Below are 16,296 nucleotides of genomic sequence, written 5' to 3'. Positions count from 1 at the left end.
TCTTGTAAATTCATCTGTTTTCTGAGCCAGGGTGAATGCATTCAAACATTTTAATAAAATAGCATTGGTTTATGTAATCTCCATTTCAATTTGAACATTAGCACACATCTTACAGGCTGCTGGGGAAATCTTTCTACAGTACGTGGGTCTGGGGGAGCGTATATGAGTTCTCATGCTGTCACAGTTTCATTCCATAATTTCCTTTAACTCGATGCACTTTCCACTTGAACTGAGTGTGAGTGCAGAACAGTGCTGGTAACAGAGGTGAAACAGTTCAGCACTGGAGCTCCAGTGTCTTGACCTCCGGCCAAACTGCAGTGTCCAGTTACTCACTCTCACATTACCAGAGGCACACACTCAAGTACAGAACACAGGACGCTTTCTATCAATACACTGCACACTTGCTCCCCATCTAGTAAACATGGCATATTACTGGCTGTTTGATGAATTGTTTTTGTTCTTGCTCTTGTGAGGCATGTACTGTCTCATATACAGTCGTGCCAAAAATATTGGCACCCTTGATAAATATGATCAAAGGCGGCTGTGAAAATTCATCTGCATTGTTAATCCTTTTGATCTTTTATTTTAAAAAATCATAAAAATATATCCTTTAATTGGATAATATGAATTTAAAATGGGGGGAAATATCATTATGAAATGTTTGAACTCCTTATGAAATGTTTTTTCTCTAATACACATTGGCCACAATTAACAGCACCCTTTTATTCAATACTTCAATACCTCCATTCGCCAGTTTAACAGGTCTAAATGTTCTCCTATAATGCCTGATGAGGTTAGAGAACCATTCCTTCATCCAGAATCACCTCAGACCCTTTAAATTCCCAGCTCCATGTTGGTGCTTCTCCTCTTCAGTTCACTCCTCTCAATTTTTAGGTTGGTATTTGACAGAATCCATGATGTCGTGTCTAAACAAGATGTCCAGGACCTCCAGTTGAAATATAGGCCCACAACATCAAAAATAAAGCTGTATATTTCTTTGTACACGTTGGGTACTTTTCATCTCTGTGTTCACCAAACCCATCTTGAGTGTTTGCTGTTAAAAAGTTACTTTTTTTTTTTGTTTCATCTCACCATAAAGTCGCATTTGAAGTTCCAGTCATGTCTGATAACTGAATATGCTTTAGTTTGTTTTTGGATGAGCTAGGAGCATTTTTTTCTTGAAACCCTCCCAAACAACATGTGTTGATGTAGGTTCTGTTTGACTATTCTTTTTAAGGTTTTCTGAACTTGAGATTAAACTGTTTTCTGCAGTTCTCCAGCTGTGATCCATGGAGAGTCTTTAGCCACTCAAACTCTCCTCCTCACCGTGCATTATACGATATAGACACACGTCCTCTTCCAGGCAGATTCCTAACATTTTATGTTGATTGGAAATGGGAATTTTCACTGCTCTCTTTTCTTAAAGCCACTTCACCAATTTGTGAAGCTCATTCATCTTTTGCTGCGCATCAGAAATATATTCTTTGGTTTTTCCCATTTTGATGGATTATATTTCTGTGAAACAGGTAGCCATGGCTGGAAAATTTCATGTTTATAATCATGCTGTAGTGCTCAAAATTGTGAATATGACTGGGAATATACTTCCCATATTTTACTCATGAGAATTTGTAGGGGTGCCAATAATTGTGTCCAACGAGTATTTGAGAAAAACCTTTATTTCATAAGGATACCCCCCCCCATTTAAAATTCTTATTATCCAATGAAAGGATACATTTTTGTGAATTGTTTAATAAAAGATCAAAAGGATTAACAATTTAGATGAATTTTCACAGCCTTCTTTGATCAGATTTACCAAGGGTGCCGATATTTTTGGCCACGACTGTATCGTGCTAAATATATAAATGTAAAAGTGGACATAAAATAGGCCTAGTATGAAATTTAGGCAAATAAAATGAACAGAGAATACTGAATGAGAGGGTGGTGGACCAGTGTCCAGCTCTGGTCTAAATGAGGGGTAAGAGGTCAAAGAGGGTCAGTTTGGGATAAGACTGAACAGGTTTCAGCCAGACGGAGCCGAGACAACTCTACAAGAGACTTACACAACCGGCTTCAGGAACTTTATTCATCTGAAAATCTACAAACACAGCATTGCACAGTTATCAGCAGCAATTTCAGCTTCATAGTCTTCTCAGGAACAACATCTAAACATTGTGACTGAACTGCCTCAATGATTGACCGTTTGATACTGAGAACAGAAGTGATGAGAACAGTACACTGGAAAAACAAATAGTGTAGGATTCCACTAATTACAGAGAAACATCAAGTAATGCACTGAATTAAACATGATATATTTAATTAGGTTATTTTAATTTTGCAAAACATTCTCTAATAATTGTTCGTCTTAACTATAATATCTGTATCATTAGGTTCATAAATGTTTAGAGTGTAGTGCCAGAGAAAAAGATATCAAAACTACCAAATAAGTAGAAAACACATCACAAAACGAAGCTGCTTTATAATGTAAAATCATCACGATTCTACAGTTTGATTATTTCCATAAAATGAATCTTCAAGTCCACATACAAGGTCATCATTACTGCAACTGCAGCAGAAAAATAGATTTAATAATATCATTTAAAAAAATTAGTTGTTTTTTCTCCACACAACACAAAGTAGACTGAAGCTCTACTAAAATCTATCAGTTACAGCAGAAAATTATTTTAACTTGTTCCCCAGTTTATAAAAATGAAAACACAAAGCGTTATGTAATCTGTAAAAGCCACGCTCTTGAGATCACGGATACTCACTGATATGTAGGAAATTCTGCTCTCTGGTTCCAAAGTGGCACAGTGCAGAGCTCCCAACTCCACACGGGGCTAAAACATCAAACACTGCCAGCTTCATTCAACAATACCAGATCATCATCATCATCAGTCTCCACCACCACGAGCCCACATCCTCAAACCACATCACAAGTCCACCTGAAGGAATAGTTCAGCCACAACTCTGCCATTATTTATCAGCAGTTTGTTGCTTTTTTTGTTTTTTGTTTTGTCACTGCATGGAAGCAAAACGTGAAGATCCTTAAAGGCATAGTTCACCAAAAAATGAAACTTCTGTCATTATTTACACTCTCTCTCTCTCTCTCTCTCACACACACACACACACACCATTTATAAGAATATAGGTAACTAAACAGTTTTGAGTCCCATTGACTTCCACAGTATTTTATGGAAGTCAATGGGAACCAAAACCATTTGATTACCAACATTCTTCAAAACATCTTCACATACAGGTTTGGAATGACCCGAGGTGAGTAGATGATTAAAAAAAACAATCCCTATAAAAACAAGCAAACACACACACACACACACGTTTGGAATGATATGAGGGGGCAGAATTTGTGGGTGAATTATTCCTGTACTTCCAGGGTCAGACAGCGTGTGTCTAAAAGGAATCTTAATGTGAGCACAAGGGCTTTAAAGAAAAAAGGAAAGTTAAGGTTTTAAGGAGTTTTAATCATGAGATTATTTTCACTTTTGTGTAAAACACTCATTCGGAGGTTAGTAACAGAAGCTCTAGAAGATGAACGTACAGCTCTGTACACCTTGAAAAGAACAAACTCTGTTTGCTCTGTCTCCCAATAGTATAATAAAGTGTATGCACATGGGTCGCACTCCAGAGCACTTATTTGGATAGCAATCTCACTTCCTGATCTCATGAGCCTTTACTTAAGCAAACAACACGTTTGTCTCGAACACTACTCATCTGTACATGTGCAAATACAATCACCGCAGAAATATCTCATGTGCTTATCAAGCATCAACATAATTAAATTGACACGTTTACGTTTTTGGAACGAGTCAACTAGAACGTTGAATCTCTGGAATGGGAACCACAGCACCCCTCGCACCATGAATCATCTTCATCAGTATCTATTCATCATCAGTCAGGTCTTCTTCAGAGCGGTAGTTTCCTCCGTTTACCCGGGTGTAGTGAACGCTGGGAGTGCCGCCGGCTCCACAGCTGCACAGCTGTCTCCCGAACAAAGGCTCGATCTCCTCCAGACGCAGACCCTTGGTCTCCGGCAGACAGCCCACCACAAACACGAAGCCCAGCAGAGCCAGGCCGGAGTACAGGAAGAACGCACCTGGACAAAAGAGACATTCACACTGAAATATATAATCATTATACATCATTATACACATTTTGGCAATAGTTTACATATACATGTAGACTTGTAGATTGTACTCACCATTTGTGCTATGGTTATAAATCCATGAACAACCAAATACAGTACCATATTAACCCCAAAACAATGCTCTTTCAGCTCACCAAAAACCCTTAGAAGACCTTGGTAACAAATCTAGAAAAGCCTAGCAACTCCCTAGCAACCCTAGAGCGACACGCTAGCAACCACCCAAACATCCCATCAGGTGCATAGCAACTACTCAGAAAAACCTAAGAAATGAATGATAACATGCTCAAAACACATTAGTAGCTTCCCACCTAGTATCAGAACCAATGACCCAAAATGCTACCACTCGAACACTGTAGCAACAACTTATTATTATCAACCAATAAAAACATGCAGTCAACCCACGCAGAACTGAAACTGAACCACCCAGACCCAAAACTCTACAAACTGAATATCAATGCACATAAAACACTTTCCAACTAGAACCAAAGTCCATTTAAGACAAGTCATGTCACTCGGCGGCCATCTTTGAAACACCTCTCGGGGATGCAAGTGCAACTCCCATCTCTTTGAATGGTGAAACATCCAATTCTTCAAAACTGTTCACTACGCTTACAATTAAATTTCATATTTGAAATAACCAAAGAAATCTGAAAACTAAAAACTATGAGATCACCTTATCAACCACCAACAGTGCCTAGATCCCTCGATCAACCCCAAAGCAACAACCCAAACGCTGGAGCAACCTCTAGCAACACCCTCTCAACCACTCAGTACACTTAGATTTACATTTAATCATTTAGCAGACGCTTTTATCCAAACATACTTAAAGAACCACCTAACTAGAACCCCGTCAACTGTTAAGCAACACTATAGGAACAACCCCAACACCTTATATAATGCACAGCTACTCAACTCAACAACCTAGCAACTGTATAACACCACGTTCAAAAACACTCAGAACACCTAGCAACCTCAGAAACTGCCCGACAAACACCCAGGACACCCTAGCACCGACAAAATAATGCCCTAGCATCCACCAAGATCATTCAAGCAACCATCCCAACCAACCCAGCAACCACATACAGTAACAACATACATTAAGCACAAAACATACAAGTAACCACCAAAAACAATCTAGAAAACTGCATGGTGACATACTACACACTGTAACACCCTATTGAATGCATAGCTTCCCAGAACCACCTTGCAACTGCATCAACCCAAACTCTAACACATCTGATCTGAAATCAAGTCCACAACCCTAGGGTCAGGAGTCAAACTCTAACCACCAGGCAACGATGTGTGTGTTGGAGCAGGGTTGGAACAAAACTCTGCAGAGATCCTGTAATCCAGGTATTGAGTTTGACGTCTCTGGCCTAGTGAGTACAAACCACTGGGAGTATGTACAGTAAATACTGTTATGGTGATCAGGGTTGTGTGTGTGTGTGCTGTGTTGTACCGTAGTATGTCAGGAACTGGGCCACATGGAGGAAGGTCAGGGACACGAGGACATTACAGATCCAGTTGACTCCAGCAGAGCAGGCGTTCCCTGTGCTCCGAGCCCACAGCGGATAGATCTCAGAGTTCACCGTCCACGGCATTGGACCCATACCTGCTCCAACACACAAGCTCACATCAGACATCAAGCTTTAAGGTCAGTAACAGTTACTTTAAGCTCCGGTGGACTGAGTGAACTCTCACCTGGGGCAAAGAAGGCCAGATACAGAATGAGACCCAGCAGAACAATCCAGGAGTAAGATGTTGGGCAATAGTTATAGGCCCAGAATACACCTAAACTCTCTTGTGTGCCATTGGAACACCTCAATGAACATGAACATGATGAGACTTAATGGAACATTTAGGTTAACATTATATTTATAAATCATAAGCAAAGAAGTGCACTTTTGCATTAAAAAAAACACATTTCTAATTAACTGTCAGCTAGTGGTTGAAATTGGTACCTCAAAAAAAAAAAGTTGATTTCACTAACTCCATTCAAAAAGTGAAACTTGTATATTAGATTCATGCATTACACACAGACTGACATATTTCAAATATTTATTTCTTTTAATTTTGATGATTATAACTGACAACTAAGGAAAGTCCCAAATTCATTATCTCAATATTTTAATATTGGCTGAATATTTAATAAACATTTGAAATATATCAGTCTGTGAGAAATGTGAAATAAATCAACTTTTGATGATATTCTAATTGTATGACCAGCACCTTTATAGTTAAAGGGTGGGGGGGGGGGGGGGGTGAAATCCTATTTCATGCATACTGAGTTTTTTACACTGTTAAAGAGTTGGATTCCCATGCTAAACATGGACAAAGTTTAAAAAATTAAGTTGTACGTTTGAAGGAGTATTTTTGTTCCAAAAATACTCCTTCCGGTTTGTCACAAGTTTCGGAAAGTTTTTTTCGAGTATGGCTCTGTGTGACGTTAGATGGAGCAGAATTTCCTTATATGGGTCCTGAGGCACTTCTGCCGGAAGAGAGCGCTCCCGTATAGCAGAGCACTGAGAGCACAACAGACTTCACTGATCAGAGCGAGAGCGTCGCCAAATGTCACAAAAGGAGTGTGTTTTTGGTTGCCAGGGCAAGACAACCCTGCACAGATTACCAAAAAAAAACAGCATTAAGGGAGCAGTGGATGGAGTTTATTTTTACAGAGCATCAACGGAGTTGTGCAAGTGTTTGTGTTTGTTCCCTGCATTTCGAAGATGCTTGTTTAACAAACAAGGCCCAGTTTGACGCCGGATTTGCGTATTGTTTAATTCTTAAGGATAATGCAGTCCCAACGAAAAAGGGTCACGATCGTGTGTTGGAACCGCATGAGGTGAGTAAAACTGCTTCAAATATCTCTGCCTCCTTGTTAGTGCGTCCCCTCCCATGCCAGAGACCCGGGTTTGAGCCCCACTCGGAGCGAGTCGTTGCTGCTGCTGCTCTCGTTCAGTTTCAGCCTCTGGATCTGATTCTGGATCATAAATATACGCTGAATCTGACTGTTAGCCATGGTTTGTTTTGGTTGTTTTTTTCCTCACGATAATGTCACAGCTTCCAAACGCTCTCAACACAAAAGCCTACTGGTGCTCGTGATTCTTTAGCTCCGCCCACACGTCACGCCTCCAGCCGGTCGTGTTTTCCGGGAAAAATCGGTACAGACTATCTTTCTCTTATGAATATAATAAAACTAAAGACTTTTTGGAGTTATGAAGGATGCAGTATTACTCTATAGGTACTCAAGATTAACAGGATATTTTTGAGTGAAACGAGTATTTCACCCCCCCTTTAACATTTGAAGCTTAATGCTTTAGAGAAGCAATAAAAGTTTTCAACTTGTTCATTTTTCTATAAAAATATGGAATGCAGTTGCTTCAACCATTGGTATAAACATCATTGAGTGTAAAATTTGATAATTGCAATTAATAATCACAATTTCAAGTGAAGAATCGACAATTAGGATTTAATCATTATCGTGCAGCCCTACGTGCAAGTAAAAAATTTGAAGTATACTACAAATGCACATTCAATACAATTAAGTGCACTTCTTTTCACAAGAGCAGAGATATCTATAGGTGTATTACCTGCCCGCTGCAGCCGCCCCAGTGTTGGCCACATCCACAGGCAAACATGACGACTCAATCACCACTGTGCCATTCTTCCCATAACAGAAACCACAATCTGGATTCAACATGCAGGATTCACAGAACCTTCAGCGTAGAGACAGAAACAAACTCAGTCACACTTGTGCACTAGATTTATATACATCGAGTAGCTCAGTCAAGATCTAGAGTTTATGGAGCGCGACTGTCAGACTCCTGAAGTACATAATCCCATTCATTTTTCCACAGAGAGATTCATTTAAGTAAACAGTTATGAACAAACCTTTTAAAATCACAGCTCAGAGATTGTTAAAGAGATAGTTCACACCAATACCCTAAAACTACTGTATAACTTCATAACATTTTCATCTCTTTAAGCTTCGGTAAGAACCACAAGTAAGTGTGAGTTACTGATTAATAGTGTAACTCCTGCTAAATAACTACACTTCCCATAATCCCTTGCTGTTTCCACAGAAACAAAAAAAGCCAGAAGAGCTCAGCAGCATATTTTAGATGATATTGAGTCTCTTACACACTCTAACTACTTTTATATTTGCATATACTCTAATATTCTGAAGTTATCTTCAAATATATTGTATAGTATTTTTATTTTATTTTTTCTTATCTGCATAGTCCTTATTCTGGTAAAAATACATAGGTCAATCTAGACTACTAAAAGGCAAAACTCACCCATATGTAATGCAGGTGGAGTTGTGGAGGGAGGGGTCATTGGGGTGAAAGGTCACGGGTGGAGAGGCCTGAGCCGTAAGCAGGAAACCCGCAGCGAGCACCATCAGACTTGCAGCAGTACCTGAGTGATTCACAGCACACGGCCATTACAGCACTACATACTTCAGTCTGTTAGTGAGCACCTGTGTTCATGGCTGTGTCCGAATCATCACCTAGTATGCTGCCCAGAGTCAGCTTCCTGCGGCCCACCCTATCCACAAGCCACACGCCTAATAGAGTAAACAGGAAGTTGGTGAAGGCTGTGGCAGAAGCCAGCCAGATGGCCATCTGATCGTCCTGTACTCCAGACATCTGCAGGATGGTGGCGCTGTAGTACCTGCAGTGTTCAGAGAGATCATTTTATTCCCTTCAAATAGACATTACCCTTGTGAGTCCAAGGTAATGTTCAAAACTGAATGCTACCACATTAATGATGCCGTTTCCACAGTGTGGACTATGTATTATAATGTAGATAGTATACACACTCATTTCGAAAGATTACACTGTTGTTTGTTGTTTCACATACTTTGAGAAAAGGGTTACATTTCTGAAAACTCTGATTAAAAAAAAAAAAAGTCAGAATTGTAAGAATAAGTTTACATCTCACAATTCTGTTTTTGTTTCCACCACGGAATAAAAAGTCAAGGTAATTGTGACTTTTCTCTCACAATTCGGACTTATTTTTATTTTTTATTTTTTTTAAATTGCGAGAATAAAGTCAGAATTGTAAAATAAAAATGTTGCAATTTAATTCTGAAATAAACTGTAGTCTTAAAATCACAGCAAGTACGATAAAGATCACAAAAACAACAACGTCAACCGGGGATGCACGGGGATGCACATCTTTAACAAACAACAGTTGTACACTTAAGATACCGATATACTGTATATGTCACTTGCCCACTTATTTAACTTTTATCATTAAAACATTTTATTTTGATGATGCTTTACATTAGCAAAGTTCTAAAGTACATGCAGTAAGGTATTTTAGCTAGTTTATTGCGGATGGCATTAAATTAAATAAATAAATAAAAAAACATCTGATAAATACTGATGGCTGATACATTGGTGCATCTTAAACAATAACTAAGAAGTTGCAGTTATCATTCTAATGTTATGAGAACAGCAAAGTCCACATCACAGCAATAACAATAACGCCACAGATGCAAGCTAGATTTGGAATCACTTTGAGAGCTATTTTTCTAACTGATGAATGATAAAAAATATTGACAGCCAATTAGAGTCCACCTGACTTTAAAGGGATTGAGTATTAAAAATGGCAAACAACAAAATGACAGCACACACTTAATAATGAACAGAACGTTGTTTTTGTGGTGTTGTGAACGCTAATATACTTATCCAGGAGTAAAAGCAAAAAAAAAACCCTGAGCCTGAACTTTTTTCCGGGGGCAGCACATGCAAAGCATGCAGTGACTGTGGCAACTTTAACATTTGAAAGGATACTATGGCAAAGTTATCCCTTTCTTTATTCAAACTGATTTTCTTTTCCATAAATAGATGGTTGCCCTGAAAGCTGCATCATACACTTGGAAAATTATGAGCTATATCACTGTTTATCGACACTGTGTAACAATACACTTAGCTAATGAGATGAGACAAAATACAGATACTTGGTTCAGTAGAACAAGGCAATATTTGAATACTATTTGTAAGAAATTTTCAATTACAAAATATCTGTCTTTTAATTACAAAAAGTAAAAAGCAGTTGTATTAAAAAATATTTTAACTAATCTAGGACTGTATCTAATGATTATTTAGGTAATCAAGTAATCTACAGATTATTTGGACAATTGAGTAATCTGACATTTTTTAGTAAGCTAAGTGAAAACCAGGCTTTAGTATGACTATTTATATATAAACTAACAATGAGGCAATAATAATTGGTTAAAAAAAAAAAAAAATTATGTATTATTATGCATTAAAACAAATACCTGCAGAAGGTGCCAACAGCCAGGTGATGTTTAACTTTACAGCCTGATTAAACAATGTTTGAATCCTTTAAATCTTAATATTTGGCCACAGGCAAAAGGCTTTTATTTTGAAATCGTGATGTACAATACATGCCATATTCAGACATAGGTTGATGAATTCTCCTATGTTGGCAAAGTTTTATACATGATTTATGTTACAAATCTAGTGAGATAAATCTAGATGAAATCTAGACGAACGTTAATTCAAATTCACAGCATATACAAAGGAAGAGTGTTGCCCCTTTTACACATACAGTCTTCGCTGGCAAATTAAGTTACTAATTATTATTATTATTAAGTTAATTTGTTCTGGCAATCATATGGTTCTTATGGAGATGACATGATTACTCTAAGTATACTATGATGCCCGTCTCATATTTATAAAAGCAAAACATTCTGATTGGCTAGTAATTTTAGTTTGGTTGAGAGTGAAAGCTCCTCTTCTCATACCATCGGTAGACTAATTCATGGACTCGAAAGTGATAATGAACAAGATTTCCTTTTTTTTTTATTTAGGATTTTATTTATTTTTTTCCGCAGCCAAACACTGCACGCCGGAAATCGGAGAACTTACAACCCTGCTTATCGTTACAGTTATTATTGTTAGTTTGAGTGATATGGATAAAGTGCTGATAAAGTCACATGTTTTCTTTAGACCTACATGACTGTATTGATTCCTGAGAGCTGCTGGAACATCTGTAGGCCACAACCCACGATCAGAGCACGCCGTGCTGGAGCGAACGTCAGGATACGCCACAACACTGGACCCTCTGGACATCCATCAATCAAAATTACACAAAGAGTGGACACATTTTTGACAAACTCATTTTCGATTACTTCATTAGTGTTTTTAATATAACTTGTATATATGATTCTGGTTCACTACTGATAAATTTCCTTACAAAAAGACATTAAAGCCTAAGTCTAACTTCAGGTAAATTTTTTTGTTTTCCGTGATGGTGGAAACCCTGAACTCAGCACTGTGTGTGTGTGTGTGTTGTGACGTCTGCATGATCTCACCACCAGCATCAATCTTCTCCTCCTCAATGCTGCTCCGAATGCTCTCATACTCCTCATCCACATTTACACCGCCACGGATCCGACTGAGCACCAGCCGAGCATTCTGGGTATCTCCTTTCTGCAGGAGCCAGCGAGGACTCTCCGGGAGGAAGAGGAACCCCAGGAACTGCAGCGCAGCAGGAACAACTGACAAGCCCAACATATACCTATACACCGACACAAAAATGATTCAAAAACCAGCTCCTTATGAACCACACCTGTACCTCATTTTTATCTCACATTCACATTCTCCGCCTTTCCTGCAGAATGTCTGAATATGTCTATTTTTTTTTGATTTGTAGTTTTATATAAATGTTTTGCTTTATATTTAGATATAAGTTATAAGTATGCAAGTACATGAGCCATGAGTGGCATGAGCCACTGGATTCATTTTTTTATATATTTTGTATTAGTATCGACTATTAAATATTATTTGCATATATTTTATTTAAAAATAAATTATTGAATTATTAATTTATTTGTAATAAATTATTTTACTTATTGGGTTGCAGCAAAAATATACCAGTCGATAAAATAAAATTTTGAAAAAGAAGATTGAAACAGTTTTTATGCAGGTAAAACTGTCCTCACCTCCAGCCATCATGGGGGAGGTAGCTAAAGACCCCGTCCACCACGCTAGCTATGAACTGCCCACCGGTGATAAACAGGGTGTTAATGGTGACCAGCTGACCTCGGAGTTCAGAAGGTGAAACCTCAGCGATGTAGACCGGCACGGTCATAGATGCAATCCCTTATACACAAGACATAAAAACCGATAAGGCACACAAACTGAATTCAAACAGTTTTACACACACCGTATATGAGTTACCTATCCCGAGCCCAACCGTGAGCCTCCCACACAGAAGAACCTCTTTGTTGGGTGCGACGCTCAGGATGATTCCTCCAGCAGAGAAGATAAAGCTAGCGAGCAGTATACAGATTCTCCGGCCGTAAAGCCCGTTGAGATACCCACCAGCCAGAGAGGAAACGGCTGCGGCGCCAACAGTGATGGACACCAGCAGCTCCTGCCATAAAGAGCTGAGGTTCATCTCCCTCTTGAGCAGCAGCATGGCTCCAGACACCACTCCTGTGTCATAGCCAAACAGGAACCCACCCAGAGCCGAGAAGAACGCCAGGGTGTAGACGAAACATGGCGAGCCGCGCTGGACAGAGCGGGTCTGACGCGTGGACGTGGACGAGTCATGTTCTCTGGCACTGGCCTGGACATCAGATGGCGTCTTTATCAAGCTCCTCTCGTCCTCAACTCTCCGGTCTCCTATCAGCTCTTCCATTCTCCACAGCTTGTGCACATTGTCTCCTAAATCACAAAGGAAACACCTTGTGATCATCACATGATCAACATTAACAAAAGCCACGTAACCCAACCCAGCTTGACTATGTTGGCATTGCACACACTTCAAACCATCTGCAAATCAAATACTGGAGGTTATATGCTAAATCTTTCAACATATAGTGATTTGATATAACACATACACTGTACAGAAAAATAAATCTGATTTAGTGGAACATATCATACAAACACTAACTTAGGTTAATTTAACAACACATTCTACAAGAAGTGATTCGCGAGCGAATTGTTCTTTTGAATCGGTTCTATCTAATGACTCAGCTGAGCCTATTGGCAATTTTGTTTGTGTATCACTCGTTTGTCATTATTTATACAAAGCATTTAAGATATAGTGGTGGATTTAAGTGTATTGTAACATACAGACACTCGTTTAAGTGCCACACGGCGGATGTCTGTTTACTGAGTTCAGTGAATCAGTGAATCAGAAGCCATTCAAACGAACCGATTTTCCGAAATGAATTACACTTTTCGGGTCTACATCACAAATCCCAAATATAAAAGAGGCTCTATGCCTCAAGCTAGCGAAATCGCCTCATTTTGTGTGTTGTACGGTGTAAAATGTTTCATCGACTGTTAACGCAGCGATATCTCACTTCGTACGCATGCATTATAGCTACAACAAAATACATCGAAATTAAAAAGTGTCGCGAAAAATATTGTACGTTTAGATGAATGCTTCTGAAAACTTATTTTATTTTTATATTCATATTCTTTCAACATTGTTTCATAAAACATGAAAATGCACAACTTCCTCTATGTCCACAGACATCTACAGTTAGCAATAGCTAACGCGTTTTAAAAATGAACAACAATCCTGTCTCGCATACATTTGCACGTGAGTAGCTTCAAATAGATATATTTTCGTTCTCCTCTTGTAACCTACCAGCAAGACGCTTTCCTCTGTGCCTTTGCTTCGTCTAGGACTCAGACGTCCTCCCTTCTCTTCTTGCTTTCACTCTGTTGTGCTCAAACAGGAAGTTTGTGAATTGTTGCAGTCATATGATTCATAACGCAGCGCCGATCTTCAGCCTCGTGCATGACCGAGATTTCTTCTTTTCACCGCCGAGAGTGAAATCGGGAACTACAGCCCAGTCATATCAGTCTTTACTCTATCATAACTCATGTTCTGCTTTGCATAAATATGGCAGAAGAGCTCGCGCGCTGTGAAACAGATGATGACCTACAGCAGCAACATTGTGTCCACATGGTCAGTGAGTATCAGAAGCTGCTTTAAACGTGTGTTTGATGCCAGATAATAGAAGAGCATGGCTGATAAAGAGGAGCTGGGGATCAGGCTCAAGAAGCTGCTGGTGAGGTTGAACCTTCAAGAGGGGAAGCAGTTGGGCACCATGGTCCAGATTATGCAAGACCTGCTGTTCCTGTCCCATACGGAGCACTGTGGTAAATAATGAGTCATGACCACTGAAAATATGTTGATATTTCTGATGCATGTCTTAATATTTTGATTGACAGCTATACAGACGTTAACCCCCCTCTGTGTGCTTTATCCAGTGGGACATCTGCTCAGATATTTTTAGACCTGTGTTCTTCTTTTGTCCTGCAGTTGAGCTGTTTGCTGATCAAAACGTCCATATGCCTCTGATTCTGGTATTATCATCGCATTTTAACAACAAAGTTCAGCAGGTAGTCATCTTTTATATTGCCTGCACAAATTTCCTGGCAAATGCTTAATAGTTCATCCAAAAATCCAACATCCTGTCACCATTTGAGTGCCCTCCCTCTTGTGTTGTCCCGAACCATATGACTTTGGAAAAGGGGGATATTTCGAATAATTTTCATGCTGCTTGTTGCTATATAATTGAAGTGAACATAGACTGAGACTGTCAATCTCAAAATGATAAAAAAGCACCTTTGAAATAACAAGAAGGTAGTTAATTTGCTCCTCATTTGCACAGTTTGTGAGTTCATGTTTTTTCCAAGTTTTCAGACATTTTGAGTTTAAGTCATAATTCAATGAAAATCCCGTTTGTCCTTGAACACACTCATTACAGTGCCAAAAAAACAGTTTTTATTTCTGTTTTTAGTGTTCCTGTAGCTCAACTGGTAGAGCACTGTGCTAGCAAGCAAACAAGCGCAAGGTTTGGGGTTCGATTCCCCGGGAACACATGATATGTAAAAATTGATAGCCTGAATGCACTGTAAGTCACTTTGGATAAAAGCGTCTGCTAAATACATTAATTTAATTTAATTTAAACAACTTTAAATGAACACTTTTTAAAAAGAACCCTTTTATTATTATTATTATTATTATTATTATTATTAGTGAGAAGAAACTATTTCTTTGAAGAAAGTTTCTTTGGCTGTTAAAGGATCTTAATAGTTGCCATTGTTTCATTTTAAGAGTGCATGTTCAAATATTAAAAATCATCTTTTAAATGAATGATAATTATTTGTTAAAAATTATTTACAAATTTTTTTGATTAAAAATATATATTAAAAAGAATATGTATATTAAAATGGTATGAAACTATATTTTATATTCAATAATAATAATAATAACCGTTTAAATTTGTACTGTTTCTTGTAAAATCTTTTCTCCTGTAAATTGAATTGAAGTGTTTTATTGACTCAGAAAAGTGATTTAGGCTATAGTGAAGTGTGATATCCTGTTCTCATCACAGGTAGGCTGGTCTCTGCTCTGTCGTCTGATGGAGATCTGTCCCGACACTCTGGACAGTCTGGCCAACCCTGATGAATATGAGTTTACTGAGGTGCACAAGTAAGTCTCATTGAGTTCTTTTTATGAGCCTGAATGGGCTCCTGTTTATATAGTATAGTGCATTGTACTATTGTTTATTATATAGTATATTTACTGGTTAAGATTAAAAGTGTTTGACTTGGATGATTGATGCATATCAGTTTATTTCTATAGCACTTTTCACATTATACTAAAGAATGAGTGCTTTAGAAAAACTCTCTAGGTGTAAAAGTATATAAGAAGAAACATTGGGTGGTATGGAATTCTGGGCAGTCACATATTAAACAAATAAAACAAAAAAAGTGAACAATTTTTTACAAAGTATTCCTACACACACACTTGAGCACATGTAATTTTGCTGCACAGTATTTTGGATTGTATTTTTTAGGTTTTATCATTATACATTATATTGTATATAAATAATATATACTATTATTATTATAAATATTATAGAAATCCACGTCAAATGCCGATAGTAAAAGATGATGGCAGGTAAGGTGGAAAATGTGGATCTGAGTTTAACAGGTGCTCTTAAACTTTGGAATGAAAAATAAAAACACATATAAAAGAACATTATTTTGTGTATTTGCTGTAATTAAATGTGTTTATGTGGTTTAAGGTAAAAAAAACCACATTATTTTCCACATAATGTACAGTAT

General features: G+C 38.2%; 2 protein-coding genes across 4 annotated transcripts in view; one reads left to right on the top strand and one right to left on the bottom strand.

Annotated features, from left to right (window-relative positions):
• Positions 1 to 2,056: 2,056 nt before the first annotated feature.
• Positions 2,057 to 13,969, bottom strand: LOC113067205 (proton myo-inositol cotransporter-like). 2 transcript variants are annotated; one of them, XR_003279287.1, is made up of 12 exons: positions 13,802 to 13,969; positions 12,379 to 12,867; positions 12,141 to 12,300; positions 11,511 to 11,716; positions 11,152 to 11,260; positions 8,673 to 8,836; positions 8,461 to 8,581; positions 7,753 to 7,878; positions 5,864 to 5,982; positions 5,622 to 5,774; positions 2,769 to 4,111; positions 2,057 to 2,563 (listed from the first exon to the last, which is right to left on the bottom strand). XR_003279287.1 is itself a non-coding variant. In XM_026239518.1 (11 exons), exons 2-11 carry the CDS (start codon positions 12,839 to 12,841, stop codon positions 3,897 to 3,899), a joined length of 1,836 nt encoding a protein of 611 aa, XP_026095303.1. In that variant the 5' UTR covers positions 12,842 to 12,867; positions 13,802 to 13,969; the 3' UTR covers positions 2,057 to 3,896. The 2 variants fall into 2 exon arrangements, 1 of the variants encoding a protein (XP_026095303.1); XM_026239518.1 differs by having other exon boundaries at positions 2,057 to 4,111.
• Positions 13,970 to 14,019: 50 nt separating this feature from the next.
• Positions 14,020 to 16,296, top strand: part of lrrk2 (leucine-rich repeat kinase 2) — a 38,754-nt gene continuing 36,477 nt past the window's right edge. For both annotated transcript variants that reach the window (XR_003279286.1, XM_026239517.1), the window contains exons 1-3: positions 14,020 to 14,319; positions 14,483 to 14,562; positions 15,561 to 15,658. Coding sequence is in view for 1 of the 2 variants with exons in the window: in XM_026239517.1 (XP_026095302.1) it covers positions 14,184 to 14,319; positions 14,483 to 14,562; positions 15,561 to 15,658 (314 nt within the window). In the remaining variant the exon portion in view is untranslated. The remainder of the gene's footprint in view (positions 14,320 to 14,482; positions 14,563 to 15,560; positions 15,659 to 16,296) is intronic.

This window comes from Carassius auratus, chromosome 50, assembly GCF_003368295.1.
Source record: "Carassius auratus strain Wakin chromosome 50, ASM336829v1, whole genome shotgun sequence".
NCBI classification, from domain to species: Eukaryota; Metazoa; Chordata; class Actinopteri; order Cypriniformes; family Cyprinidae; genus Carassius; species Carassius auratus.
The sequence above is the reverse complement of the archived record's forward strand: the minus strand, read 5'-3'. Positions and strand labels throughout refer to the sequence as shown.